Source organism: Leuciscus leuciscus (genome assembly GCF_965113295.1).
Source record: "Leuciscus leuciscus genome assembly, chromosome: 24".
In the NCBI taxonomy this organism is placed as follows: domain Eukaryota; kingdom Metazoa; phylum Chordata; class Actinopteri; order Cypriniformes; family Leuciscidae; genus Leuciscus; species Leuciscus leuciscus.
The window spans coordinates 22199877-22214419 of NC_138723.1; the positions used below are offsets into that span (position 1 = coordinate 22199877).

A 14543-nucleotide genomic window follows, 5' to 3' on the forward strand; every position below is an offset into this window, starting at 1 on the left:
GAAATGAAACACATCTGGCATCAAAGTTGGAATTCCCCCTGCAGGACAGGGCACAGGGTGGAAAACGAATCTAATAAAACTCACAAATAAACCGACTTAGGCCTCCTATCTAGCCCACCTAGCCAGCAAACTGACAATCAAATTAAGCACAAATGAAAAGTACCACATTGATGAAGGTGACTCTTGGGACATCCAGTCTAACTCATTAACTAGATTAAATTTAGCTGGGTGATTCAAATCCATCCAGACTGTAATATTGATGTTTGCGTCCCACGCTCAAGTCCTCTCACCTCTACACTGTCTCAATGGGAGACAACAGTGATGCTGAAACTACTGCGCTGCTTCCCCCTGCTGACGTGATGGCGAGTTGCAGGAAAATTACAAATATATATCATTACTTGTTTTATATTTTTTTTAGTTATTAACTGAAATGTCTTATTTTAAATAATACATTGGAATGTTTTGCTTGGACTAAGCCGGGGTTGAGTGGCATTGTTTGATGGTATTGTGAGAGTATTGAGCAAGTGAATTGAGGTGTTTTTTTGAGTTTATTATGCTAATTAGTTCATTGCATGGATCTTGTAATTAATAATTATTCAGATTATTGTGATATATATATATATATATATATATATATATATATATATATATATATATTTTTTTTTTTTATAATAATAAAGGTTACTAGTCACCATGATATCAAAATAGATCATTCTGTTTTTTGTTTTTTTTAAATGAATATAAATGATTTATTCGTACAAGGTGCACACATAATTATATTTTTAAATTCATGTGCCATGAGACGTGACAAATTCTCATAAAATATGAATTTAAGTAGCCTGGTAATAGATCATAGTAGAATAAAATAACAACAATGTAACACCAATGACATGTAATTACCCTTATAACCAAGTGAAGTGAGAAAAATAAAAACAAATTAATAAACGTTCAACGTGCACATTTAAACAGCCATAAGCATGTTGACTTTGAAAGTAATTTTTAAGAAGGCCTACTAAGATTTTAAAATAACTTAAAAAATATATTTAATTAAATAAATATTTAATAATAAAAAAAAAAACTGAATTCATCCCTAAAAAGAGCATTCGTTTTCTGAAAACACCACTGTACATGTTATATATAATAAGTTACACACACATCAAAACACAATAAATAGGGGTTTAAACTCTCACGTCATTGAAGAAATAAAATAATTTAAATAAACTGCGATTAGATGCAAGGCAGAATGGCAGAAAGGTGAATGCTGATTTCATTTGGGTTCTTCCTAAGGCTCGGAATTGTCACATAATACAACAAAACTACATATGGGAGGACAATTGAATGTTTATTGTGTTATTGATTTAAAAATTAAATACTTATCGCTTAATTGGGCGATAATGGGGAATTAATGTGCTGCTGGTGTAAGCAGCTCTTTGTTTTTCTCCGAACGCGTCGATCGGACGAGCCTCGTGCCGTGACGTCACCGACACCCTTTCCGAGGGTCGGATTAAAGATGGCGCCCTCTCAGGCGGTAAGATGCTGTCAACGGGGCTTATCCTGGATACCTGTGATTTTTATCAACCTGGTCGTGTGCTGGTCCTACTACGCTTACGTGGTGGAGCTCTGTATATGTAAGTTTCGACCCTAGTAGACTTGGTAGAATGTAACACAGTAGATAAAAGTTGATGGCTAAGTTGTTGCAGTGGTGGTCAGGGAAGGAAGTGACAGTAACTGACTGGTACCAGATATGAATCGAAATTCAGCTCGGTTTCTTTGTATAGTATTTATTTATGTGCATAATTCACGTCAAACGCCATGAATGAACTGGTTTGATTTCAGTTATTGTATGTAACGTTATAGTGTTAATTCAAGCTCGAACGTTAAGCCCAGGTGTTAAACTGATTGAGAGGCTTGATTTGACAAGCTGACGTACTGAAAAGAATGGCGAATATATTATTCATTTTCAGTAACATAAAGCTCACTTCAATCTGATCGAGGAATGTCTCGGAAGATTTCTGACTTAGCCTACATTGTTTAGTTTGTCAAACAGTGACAGCAGTGTCATGATATGATATATGCTATGCATCATAATTATAGTATGCACAATTATCTCATTAATTGTTAAATAGACTTAACGTTTCTTAAATTTTCTTTAAATCCACACTGCAGGACTATTTAAATGGACAATTAACCAAAAAAGGAAAATTCTGTAATATTTTTAGCATTTTAAGGGTGAACTCCTTAAGTTAATAAATTATTATTATTTATTTTAGATATAAAGTGTGAAACATAAATGACTGAAAACATATATGCTGTTTAAGTCTGTAACTAACCACAGCTCTTGTTAACCACTTCACAGTGATCGCTGCACTCTCTGTAGTTCCACCCAGTTATTACATTCCCATCAGCTTCTAAAAATACTCACTTCATTGTGTGTTCCTGGTCCATTTATTACCCTTGTGAAGTGCAGTGATATATTGTAAATGCTTCCTTATTGATTCCCCTCTCTTTTTTGCTATAAAGGTTTGTAAATCCTTTTAGAAATCTGACGGGATGACTCTATGATGGAGAGTTGCAAGTAAAATCTCAAATTAACTTTTGCTCTGTTGTTGAGTTTCTTATTTTATTTCACAAATGAAACAAGGATTGTGAAACTAGTGACAAATTCACATAAAATATTAATTGACATTCATATGATTCACATTAAAAGTGGGAAAACATGGAAATGATTAAACTTTAAATATGTTGTGCACATTTAAACCTCCTACATACTTTGACATTGGAAGTACTTTTTGATTATTCAAATAAATATTTCATAATTTATTGAAATACTTAATTGAATAAAAATACATGTATTTAATCAAAATAATTATTGAATGAATAAAAGATTTCATCACGACACGCATCTGTCAGTCACTTGAGTCGTCATGACAACCGGGGTTCTCCATCCGTGATGGACACAAGGCTCTCTCTGACAGCACTCTGCCAGATGGCAGTACCAGTCGCCTGGCGCTCTGGTCTAACTGGAGGGAACTGGGCGGTTGGGAGCTGAGATAGCATTAGCAGTATACCAGCACTCAGCAGATGGCTTTGTGAATCAGGCCAGTTGTTCTTGATGGGATTGCCGATTGACCTTTGCTTCTTTCTCTCTACAGACACAATCACTAACACAGAGGAGCAAGGTAAGAGGAACGCCAGTGAAACCAAGTGCACAATATTGCAAGAGCAGTTAACAAATTCTTCTGTTGGCTAATCTGGCCTCCTACTGTTCTTAGTCACATGTTTTGTCACACCAGAATGAACAAAACATCCCATTTCTGTTATGAAGTAACAGCATTTTTTTGTTGTTGGTTTATTAAGTAAGTATGGATTGTCGTTTGTTTTTCTAAAATTCCCCTCATTCTGTTTCTCTCGCAGTTTTTTATCTCATAGTGTTTCACCTCTGTTTCTTCATGTTCATATGGTCCTACTGGAAGACCATCATTTCCAAGCCTGCCATCCCCTCAAAAGAGGTACTGTCGTTCTCTCTTTGTCTCTTTGTTCTCGTTCCTTTATTTACTAGATTTGCCTCAGGGCCCAGGTCTTGCTATAAGTTTAGAGATCAAGTGGTGGCCCAACAGTTTATCATATTTAATGTTTAATGTAGTCTGCCCTGTATTTTATTTTACTTTGTGTAGTTCAGTGTCTGGATTTTGAGAATGAGGGAAAGTTGTACTGTACAACCTGTCAAAGTATCGTAGAAATTGGTAGCAAAACGCTTTGAGGTCAAGAACAATTAAGAACTTTGTTTAATATAATGTTTGATAGATGCGTCTATTAATTTTTCCATTTTTATTTAGTTAGTTTTACTGGTGGTTAGGCATTTTATTATTTGCTTGTAGCATTGGTTCCCCCCATTCTCATTTGGGACCCAATCAGAACAGATATGTTGAGAATCACTAGTCCAGTGTTGTTATTGCTTACTAAAATAAAAAAAACTCTTAAAATGAAATAATGCTAAAAAATAAAAATAAAATTATGTTAAAATATGTTGCCTTTGAAGGTTGAATGACTAAAATTACATTCTAGTGTAGAATTATATACTAAAATAACATCACTGGTCTAGATCATGTTAGTCTCAGCCTCAGACGTGGCAGCCATTGTAAGTTCACGAGACCGAAAGTGCATATGAAGCCTTATTGCCAGGCTCTCAGGTTCTCATTTCACCTGGGTCATGGGGGAGCAAAATATTTATCATACTGTAATGTGTATGTGGTTATGTTCCTCACATCTGGAGGAGGAGCAGCAGCAGCGGGAGCCTTTAAACTCTGGTTGCTCTGTAGTTTTATTACCACAAAATTTAATGACAGAGAAGAGAAGAGAAGAGAAGAGGAAGAAGGCCCAAAAAAATGATGTTTTTGCATTTTTTACTGCCTGTGGGGTGTGTGGCGGGGTTTAGCAGTTAGCACACATGCTGTGACACACTGAGCTCATTTGGACAGTGCTAGTCAAATAATTTCTTGTCATGTATTTATCTTGCCAATAAAGATGGCAAAAATAGTATTACAAATTTAGTAGTATTAAAATGTTATTTGAAAGTTTCTGGTTTATTTTGGTTGCATATGCAGATTCATATTAGTCTATTCGCACTCACAATCTTACATCCTGTTGTCTCTCTTAGTTCTGTCTCCCTAAGGTGGAAAAAGAGCTGTATGAGAAAGAGGAGAGACCAGAGGCACAACAGGAAATCCTGAAAAGAGTGGCCAGAGATTTACCCGTATATACACGCACAGGATCTGGGGGTGAGCTTAAAAAAATACAACGGCATTGAAATCCCTCGTACTTATTTAAAATGTTCTGCAGTTAATTCAACTCCAAACACTAATACTTTGTTACTTTTTGTTTTTATAAATGTATAACTTCAGAAATGCGTAGTTTTAAAGTTTGCTTCAACTTTTTACTCAAACTTCTATTCTGATAAAATGTAATATTAAATGCTGCCGATTTCAGACTTTTGTACTCCACTGTATCTATTTGCATACTGAAGTGTGATTGGTTGTCTTTCTTATACACAATTGTTCAAAAATTTGGACTCGTAAATGTTTTTGAATGAAGTCTCTTATTAGAGCTGCACAATATATCGAAATAACGCAAATGTACATATCACGATATGTATATCGCAACGGCTTGTGATACGCTACTTCAAAAAGTTGCGAAAAGTCAACGTTTTAGGTTGACGCATATAGCAGAGAATAGACTGGGGACGCAACTGTTACTTGCGCGTGACTTGCTTGGCCTTAAAAAGAGTTATTAAGCACAATAAGCTGTGGAAAACAACTCATTGTGGGACTCGCGCTGTCTGACACACACCCGCTTAAAGCGCGCACACAGAGAGATGCTTCTCGGACAGCGTGCAATCCTGAATTCATTAATAATAATTTGTTACATTTTATATAGCACTTTTCTCACCACTCAAAACTTTACGTGGAGGAGGGAATCTCCTCAACCACCACCAGTTCTCTTTCACATAATTGTGCTGGTTAATATTTTTGTGGAAACCGTTGATTCAGTTTTTACTGTCACTTTTGATCAGTTAAAATGATCTAAATAAAAGTTTTAACTAATTTCTTTAAAAAAAGAACTACTGACTTACTGACCTCAAACTTTTGAATGGTTTGGTATCTATACATCTATATACTAGTGACATACAGTTCGGAGTTATGAATTGATGAATTGATTCTGAATTATAAATCCTCTTCCCTCCTCAGCTATCCGTTACTGTGATCGCTGTCAGCTGATCAAACCAGACAGATGTCATCACTGTTCTACCTGCGACAAGTGAGTCCACCCAAAAAACATAGTCTACGTCGGAAATCACATACTCTGATTTGGTACTTAATTACTTCTCGTAATTACTTCACAACCGCTTAAAAAAGTATGTTGTATGTAGTATGAATGTGTTTTATGAATGTAATCTGGATGTACTACATTCGCCATGTTGTCCTTATCACGTGACCTGCCAGTGTCAGTTGCATCACTTCACTGTCATTCATAAATCCTCTCCCATGGCCTCATGGGATAGTAAAGTGTCCATGAAGTAGTTGGTCATCCGGGTACTTTTTGGCTACTTTTTTTTTCTTTAATATGATTACTGTGAATTTGGACACATTTCTTTTGTCACATATTGTTTATCGCCTGCTATATAGTAGGGAAGTATGCCGTTTCGGATACAGCCATAGTTATCTTGTATGTCTTGGATTTGCACATTTTATTTTGATCCTTTTTGTTTTTCCCAGATGTGTGCTGAAAATGGATCACCACTGTCCATGGTACGTGCATCCGGAGCTGCGATCAGTTTATTACCTTAAGTTATGTTGTCAAAACATAAGCTGTCACCTTTTGTGCTTGAGTTACTATGCAGAGAGATAATGACTCTTTGCTGTGTCTTTCAGGGTTAATAACTGTGTTGGATTCTCCAACTACAAGTTCTTTGTGCTGTTCCTGGCATACTCTATGCTGTACTGCGTCTACATCGCCGCCACAGTTTTGCAGTACTTTATCCAGTTCTGGACAGTAAGTCCACACATTCACACCAAGACATCTGATTCCTCTCATTTCTCACACTTGCTTCTCACCTTGTGCTATTTTGGAGCGCCAACCTCAGCGTGCATCTCCATCTATCTGTTTTTCTGTCTGCATGAAAATTAATTGCAGATAACCTAAACAATTATGTGAAACAATATGTATGGTCAGGTGGTAATATCACAAAAATAAATAAACGAATTGCCCTGTTGGGGTTTATTCTATTATTTTAGATTTATTTAGTTCATTATATCCTGCTTAATTACACAGCTACATTTTGTGACCTCCTGTCCCATTTTCGGTTCGTTTACATGTCTCGTTCATATTTCATTCGAACCACACCAGAGTTCGTTTAGAAGCAGACTTGAGACCCATCTTTTCAGTGGTCTCGGTCTGCTTGTTTGGACACCAGGGTTCAGATGGCAGCGTTCACACTTTTTCAAATGAACCGCGGTAACAGAGCAAACGCACCAGGGTTCATTTTAATCGAACCAAACATGCCAAGTGTGAACACCCTAAAGGTACACTGTATTTTTCGGCCCTCTAGCTGTTAAAAAACAAAACTGCATGCATTTTGTGGAAGAACATTGTTTTGGTTGTGCTTTGGATTTGAGTGACTCTGCTGATGAATATGGTTCTTTCTCATAGCTAAAAAGAGAGAGATTATCTTATTTCACAATATTGTTGTTTTAAATGAATTTTTGATCAAATAAATGCAGCCTTGCTGAGCATGAGACTTCTTTAAAAAAAATTTTTTTTACAAACCCCAAACTTTTGAACAATAGCATATACTATGTGTTCATTTATATGCACCAGTATAATAATATTTCTTTTTTTCACAAAAACTTTTTTAATATTCTTAAATGCTACGCGAGGACCTTTGTGTGTTTTTGAGACACAGAAAGATGGAAGAAAATGTGTCTGCTTCTAACATTCTGTCTGTTTTTAACACTTTGCCTGAAGCTTTGCAGACGGAGGGCTATAGAGCATTGCCCGGAGGTAAACCACTCACGCGTGCTTTGCACTGTTTTGACTGTTGCCGTTTGTTTTGTGTTGCACTGTTGAATCATTTTGCTTTGCATTCTTTTACTGATGAAAATAACCAGTAGTGTTGCTATAAAGTGTGTAGTTTAGCATATTAAATTATACAGATGCTTTTTAGAGGCACAACAATCAGCTCTTACCAGACATGGACGTTAGTGTTGACGTAGTTAGATGAACAGGCTTTCAACTTTGCAACTACATTTAATGCCGGTAACGATTTTGGACATCTCACAATTTTAAAGGTGACGTGTGTATTTTTATTTTGTTTGAAGGTTACATTTTTTTTTCCCTATCCTAGCTTAATATTCAGAGACAGCTTGACAGCAACATTGGCTCAACCAGTGGTATGAGTTTGGGGCGGTACTATATTTTCCCGACCAAACTGGGGAGTGTCTGTTATTTAGTTTACTTTTTTTACTGATTCTAAAAAATGTCACACTTCACTTTAAAAAAAAATCGTCTGCCAATTCAATGTATTTGTAAAGCACTTTTTAGAGCAGCTTTACAAAGAATAGCACCTTACAATGACCTGGGAGTAAGGGTCTGAATATGCCTTTGAAGTGTAATGAAATGCTGATATTCAAACTAAATTGGGATACTTAAAGTTTTTTTTTTTTCATTTTCTCACTTTCTACTTTCTGACTCAACAGAATCATCTGCCAGACACTCATGCAAAGTTCCATGTGTTGTTCCTGTTCTTCGTGGCGGCCATGTTCTTCATCAGTATCCTGTCACTCTTCAGCTACCATCTGTGGCTGGTGGGAAAAAACAGAACCACTATAGGTAAGATGTTAGTATTGGCTGCTTCTTTCTCTTTCTCTTCCTTTTTTTTTTTTTACTTCTTCTCCTTCTCCTCCTCCTCCTCCTCCTCCTCCTCCTCCTCCTCCTCCACTTCTCCCTCTTCTCCTCATTCTGCTGCGTCTTCTCCTTCTTTTCTTTCTTCATCTCCTCCTCCTGCTTCTTCTAATCCTCCTCCTCTTGCTTCTTTCTCTTCCTCTTCTTTCTCCTCCTCCTTTTTCTCCTTCTGCTTCTCCTCCTCTTGCTGTTGCTTCTCCTTCTCCTCTTTCTTTTTTTTCCTCCTCTTCCTCCTACTTTTCTCCTTCTCCTCCTCCCCATCATCCTGCTGCTGCTGCATCTTCTTTCTTCATCTTTCTTCTTCCTCTCCTGCTCATGCTCCTCCTTCTCCTCCTCCTTTTTCTCCTTCTGCTTCTCCTCCTCTTGCTGTTGCTTCTCCTTCTCCTCTTTCTTTTTTCTCCTCCTCCTTCTCCTACTTTTCTCCTTCTCCTCCTCCCCATCATCCTGCTGCTGCTGCATCTTCTTTCTTCATCTTTCTTCTTCCTCTCCTGCTCATGCTCCTTCTTCTCCTCCTCCTTTTTCTCCTTCTGCTTCTCCTCCTCTTGCTGTTGCTTCTCCTTCTCCTCTTTCTTTTTTTCTCCTCCTCCTACTCCTACTTTTTCTCCTTCTCCTCCTCCCCATCATCCTGCTGCTGCTGCATCTTCTTTCTTCATCTTTCTTCTTCTCCTGCTCATGCTCCTCCTTCTCCTCCTCCTTTTTCTTCCTCTCCTCCTCCTGATTCTCTTAATCCTTCACCTCTAAAGTTTAATTAATCTGCAACCGTTTAAATGTTTTTTATTACATGTTTTTTCTTCTCCTTTTCCTTCTTTTTCATCTTTTTTTTTAGTTTAGTTTATCTCTAGCCATTAAAATTATTATTATTATTATTATCAATATTATTATTATTATTATAACATGCTTCTTATCATAAGCTGTTGTTTATTACATTGCGATTTGTTTTTTTTATTTCGCTTCACTGCAAACACTAAATCCAGTAAATCCAGTTATCGTTTCTTTAGTTTCTAATTACTTCCTCATCGTATTCCTGTCTAGGTTCATATTCTGCTTTCCCTGTCACTCTTTGACCTGCTAGTCCTCTTATCTCTTAGTTATATATTGTGACCTAGTTTGCATCATTGTCTTTTACTGAGGGAAAATGCAGTCACATGTTCAGACAACAAATAAAACTTTGCTCATAAAAGGCAAATGTAAATGAATGTGGGCATTTGGATTGTGAGTGTGCTTATGAAGAATGTTTAGGTAAACTTCAAGACAAAAAAAAAAAATTCTTTTGTGTGCCCTACAATGAAGTTTGAAGAGGATGTAATTTGTTGAGAACAGGAACAGACCTCATTCTAATCTCTCATCCTTTGTTTCAGAGGCGTTCAGGGCACCGGTGTTCAGAAATGGTCCAGATAAAAATGGCTTCACTCTGGGCTTCCGTAAGAATATCACCCAGGTGTTCGGGGACCAGAAGCTATGGTGGTGCATACCCATTTACAGCAGGTAAAAACAAACAAACTTTATTCATTAATAATATGCACCAATGAATCATTCATAATTACATACAGAAATGTGTATTAAGAAAGTAAATGATAATTTTAGTTTAATGTTAATTGTAAGATTATAAGCACCCTCATGAAAAAAACCATTCAGTGTTGTGTGGCAAGTTATGGTTGCATGAGTAGCTGTTTTTTCCTCTCTAGTTCAGGCGATGGCTACACATTCCCTACTCGCCTAGTCAACGTTGACTCAGAGCAAGGCAATGTTGAACACCAGGCCATTAAATGGTAATTACAATCTACTTTGTTTACAATTCCTCTAGTCATTTGAATGGCAGTATAATTCTGCAGTTCGTCATGAGAACAATTTAAACCATGCATATTTTTCCCTTTAGATCATGTGCTTTCTCTTTTAATCTCAGACATTCTAGAAGTCTGTTTTCCCAGAAATGTCTTCAGAGTGTCACTGTTGATAGTAAAATATAATCCAGGGTGAGGTTTATTTTGGAGCAGTGGAAATCTCGTTAAGTGTTTGTGACTGACACATAATGGTTGTTATGGTAACAGCACTGTTGATGGACAGACAAACCCCAGACCTCTGAATGAGTCACAGAATCTTCTCCTAGGCAACGATACGCACTCTGAGGAGAAGAAAGACGGCAGTCCTGCAAACATAGGTACGTCACGGCAGAGCTTTTACACCCCTTATATTGCTAGAGAACATTGTGAAATATGGTGGGTTTTTAAACACTAGATATTGCTAAGTCTAATGATTTCTCTGAATATGGAGACACACTGCTCCTTAATGTACACCGGTTTGCTCCCTAATGTAGTTGACCGATTATATCAAAATGTGAGGGAAATGTATGCATTTATGAAACTGATTGGTGTGGAATTGTCTTTCAGAGGTATGTCAGCCTGTTTCTGTTACCATGGAGAATGAGTCCTAATCAGGTAAGACTTTGCTTTAGTTTTGAAGTGTGTGTGTTGTAGTGGTTAAGGGTACGGTTACACGAAAACAATGTTCTAAAAGCAGAAAAGTTTTTTCCGTTTTTCGTGTACAGACAACATTGTCAAAATGATCCCCGTTCACATAGATCTGTGGAAACGACTAAACACTTTATTAATAATGCCAGGCCAGTAGTTGGCGATATCACTTTGTAAAGAAACCCTACATGCCTATTGACTGAACACACATGCGCGTGATGTCACCGTTTTCACAAATAAGCTTGCTTTTTTAAGCCCAACATAAAGAGTTTTCCCCTAAGATCTGGGCAAGAGTTTTGTAGCTTTGAATCAGTTTTTTTCTAAATATTTTAATGTTGTTTATTTTTCAAATATAATTACAAAAAAAATTTGTAAATGTATATATTTAACCAAACATTGTCAAATTAACTGTATTGATACAATTTCATGTAGTGATTTAAGTCTCACAAAATTCTGGTATGTGAAACTTGCATATTTATATAAACATCACTGAAAGTCCAGTTCAGTGAGTCAAATGTTGAGTTCATTCAGTGGAGGATTCATCAGACTGATTCAAAGCAGTAAATGTCCATTCGCACACCAAAAATGATAATAGATTATAGATGGCGCAGGTTCATAAGTCCTTAACCCAATCTGCTTGCAAGAACATCATTCTCTATTGGGCACAGCTGATTGGTTCCCACTATTGGTAGCCAATGAGCTTGCTGCTCAACATTTAAATCATTGCCTATTGTTTGCTGTAGCAGTTTGCAGCACGCTTTCAGAAACCCTCCACCTTCCCCAGCTCCACCTGTATATCGGCTATGGGGGTGATTCATGAATGCTTGTACAGCAGCAGCATGTCTTGCTTGCTCAAAGCATGTTGTGTGAACAATAACTATATTAGCATCCACGCCAACAGACAAAGACATTGTATATTATAAGTGTGCTAAATACTCAAATTCTTTAAGGTTGGATGAATTCTGATTGGCTGTGAATGTTTTTATCATTAATAAGCTGAAAAAAAGAAATAAAAAAAATCTGTTCTGAAAGTGATTCCTAGATATTGTTCCTTCCTGGTATCATTGTTGTATATATATATATATATATATATATATATATATATATATATATATACTGCGATTCCAGAACAAATTACTCTTATGAACAGGTTTATTTTTATGAATTGTTCAATAATTCAAACACAGGAGTTAAGGGACGTTCGCACAAAGTAAAAAGTAAAAAGTAAAAAAAAAAAAAAAAAAAAAATTGTATTTATATAGGCCTATATATATATATATATAGGCCTATATAAATACAATTTTTTTTTTTTTTTTTTTTTACTTTTTACTTTTTACTTTGTGCGAACGTCCCTTAACTCCTGTGTTTGAATTATTGAACAATTCATAAAAATAAACCTGTTCATAAGAGTAATTTGTTCTGGAATCGCAGTATATATATATATATATATATATATATATATATATATATATATATATATATATATACATGGTCTTTTACCTCCCCATCATTGCGTTTTGCAATTACATGTCCATTGACACTTTTTTAAAAGATTTTTTGATTGGTTGGTCAAAGTGTTTGCTAAATGGATACTTGCGTTCCTTCTATATATTCAGAGAATGGATCTTTCCAGTGTTTGTTTATTCTAACACAAGTTTGGTTTCTCTCTCCTTACAGGGCCTTGGAATGGCACCAGGATTATTTGTCCTCTCTTAAGGATTCTCTTGTTCTAAGACCTTGTGTTCAAGACCGCATAGCCCTCAGATATATAATGCCTTAAGGTTAGCAGCATCATCATCTCATCTCTATGGAAATGACCTGCAGCACATCGCTGCGGTGGATTTATTTAACCTGCGTTCAAATCTGCAGACTCTCTCGTTCTCCGCACCAAACACCGACTGAACTCAATGACTCTTTTATTGCACGGTGACTAACACATTTTCTTTTTTCCGAAATGCACATTTATTTGATCAAAATACCTTACGATGACCTTCAGGTTTTTGTCTGTCCAATATATAATGTATTTATACTGGTTAATCTCTGGGATTACTTTTTTGTTTTGACCAAAAACGTTTGGCAGGTGTTTCTACCCAAGATGCACTTTTGTCAGCTGCAGATGTTAACTGATCTGAATTAACATGCAAGTGCAATGCATTATTTGATAAGAAAGTGTTCCTCCGTTAAGTAAAATTCACTACACGGAAGCGTCAACCTCGACTAATGTATGAGTTCTAGTTATGTATTTTTTGAGATAATTCAGAAGGTGCAATACTTTCCTTTTTGATCTTTACATTAATGTACTATATTTGTGGAAAACTTAATGTAGTATTCAGTGGTATCCAACAACTTTTAGGTCCTCTACCCATTCATTAACACTTTTTCAAACCTCAAGCCCATCAGCATTATACTATCAGCTTTGTGCCTTTGTTTGAGGGCTAGATTTTGCAGCAGATGGTGTGAATCGTGACATTAAAGCACACTTCATTTCTAGGTTGTGTAGCACATGCAGCTCAGTTGTTTATTACAGAAGGAACTCAGGCCAAGACGTTAAACTTTTGCCAGCCGCAGCAAATATGGAAAAATGAATTCTAGCAAATAGTATCATGTGGAGTTTTGACAGGAGTTCCTTAATTTAAGTTTGAAGACAGCTGAAGTTTTTACTCCACATGAATGTGTAATCTTGGTGTACAGTTTTTTGTTTGCGTAGTTTTGTTTCTGCTGTTCTGTAAGTGGGAGGAGTTCAGTGAGGTCTGTTTACAGATGCACCGTCTTCATTTGTTCCTGGAGAAACGTGACCTCATAAGGAAGCTCTTATGTGACTGAAATACGTGCATATCTCTGCTTGAAAAAGATTGTGTTAATACTTTGAAACAACCCATAAAACTCATTTCAGAGTTGATCATGGAAGGCATTGAATCGTGTTTGTAGTGAACAGTTGCTATATTGTTTTTTTTATTATAGTTTTTCAGAATTTTTTATTTATGTTATTGCATGTTAATATAAAAAGTATTGAAAAGCAATGACCTAGTTAAAGGGGCTATGGATTACCAATTTAATTATGACCCCTCGATAGCATTACTGCAGAACTTGAGCTGACGTAACCATTGCAACATCAAATGTAATTACTGATAGGCTGCTGCATCTGCTGGAGGTCATGTGGTATTTGAATGAGGACATGATCGTCTTTATAAACATTTTTATAGGACTGTGAGTATGCCAAAAATAATCATTTTAATATCAAAGAACTCACTAATCAATCACTTACTCCCTCATGAATATGTAATGTATTACTGGAATTTAAAAACCAAACATATATTGGACCATTTTCTGAGTTTTATTATTGTTTCCAGAAAAAAAAGTTGTGCAGAATCTTTTTTGTACTTACTCTGCAGGCCCGTTTGGTTCATGATGTTATATTTGAAGATGTTTCTGAAGTCTAAACAGTTTGCACAGATTTTCCGTCTAATTCAATTTAATGTTTGTACTTTGCAGATTTACCAAGAATTTAATGTATGCATTATGAAATTGAATTAATAAAAAAATGTTGGCACTCCAATGGCATATGATTGATTTTGACATTGCATGAATGCTCACTACCTGTGCTGAAATACCTGTAAT

The 14543-nt window shown here is 36.2% G+C and overlaps 1 protein-coding gene across 2 annotated transcripts; it reads left to right on the forward strand.

Annotated features, from left to right (window-relative positions):
* Positions 1-1472: 1472 nt before the first annotated feature.
* On the forward strand, positions 1473-14481 carry zdhhc20a (zDHHC palmitoyltransferase 20a). Of its 2 annotated transcripts, XM_082158222.1 has the most exons (14): positions 1473-1628; positions 3153-3179; positions 3415-3509; positions 4658-4778; positions 5745-5814; positions 6273-6305; positions 6429-6549; positions 7522-7557; positions 8253-8385; positions 9816-9942; positions 10143-10226; positions 10506-10615; positions 10845-10892; positions 12603-14481. In XM_082158222.1, the coding sequence occupies exons 1-13, from the start codon at positions 1511-1513 to the stop codon at positions 10886-10888; spliced, it is 1119 nt and encodes a 372-aa protein (XP_082014348.1). In that variant the 5' UTR covers positions 1473-1510; the 3' UTR covers positions 10889-10892; positions 12603-14481. The 2 variants fall into 2 exon arrangements, with proteins under 2 accessions (XP_082014348.1, XP_082014349.1); XM_082158223.1 differs by lacking the exon at positions 7522-7557.
* Positions 14482-14543: the final 62 nt, after the last annotated feature.

Bases quoted from the DNA above. Each gene is read 5' to 3' on its own strand.
- zdhhc20a (XM_082158222.1), top strand. From the start codon at position 1,511: ATGGCGCCCTCTCAGGCGGTAAGATGCTGTCAACGGGGCTTATCCTGG. The intron at 1,629-3,152 runs GTAAGTTTCGAC...TTCTCTCTACAG, and splicing joins CGTGGTGGAGCTCTGTATAT to ACACAATCACTAACACAGAG. The intron at 10,227-10,505 runs GTAATTACAATC...TTATGGTAACAG, and splicing joins GAACACCAGGCCATTAAATG to CACTGTTGATGGACAGACAA.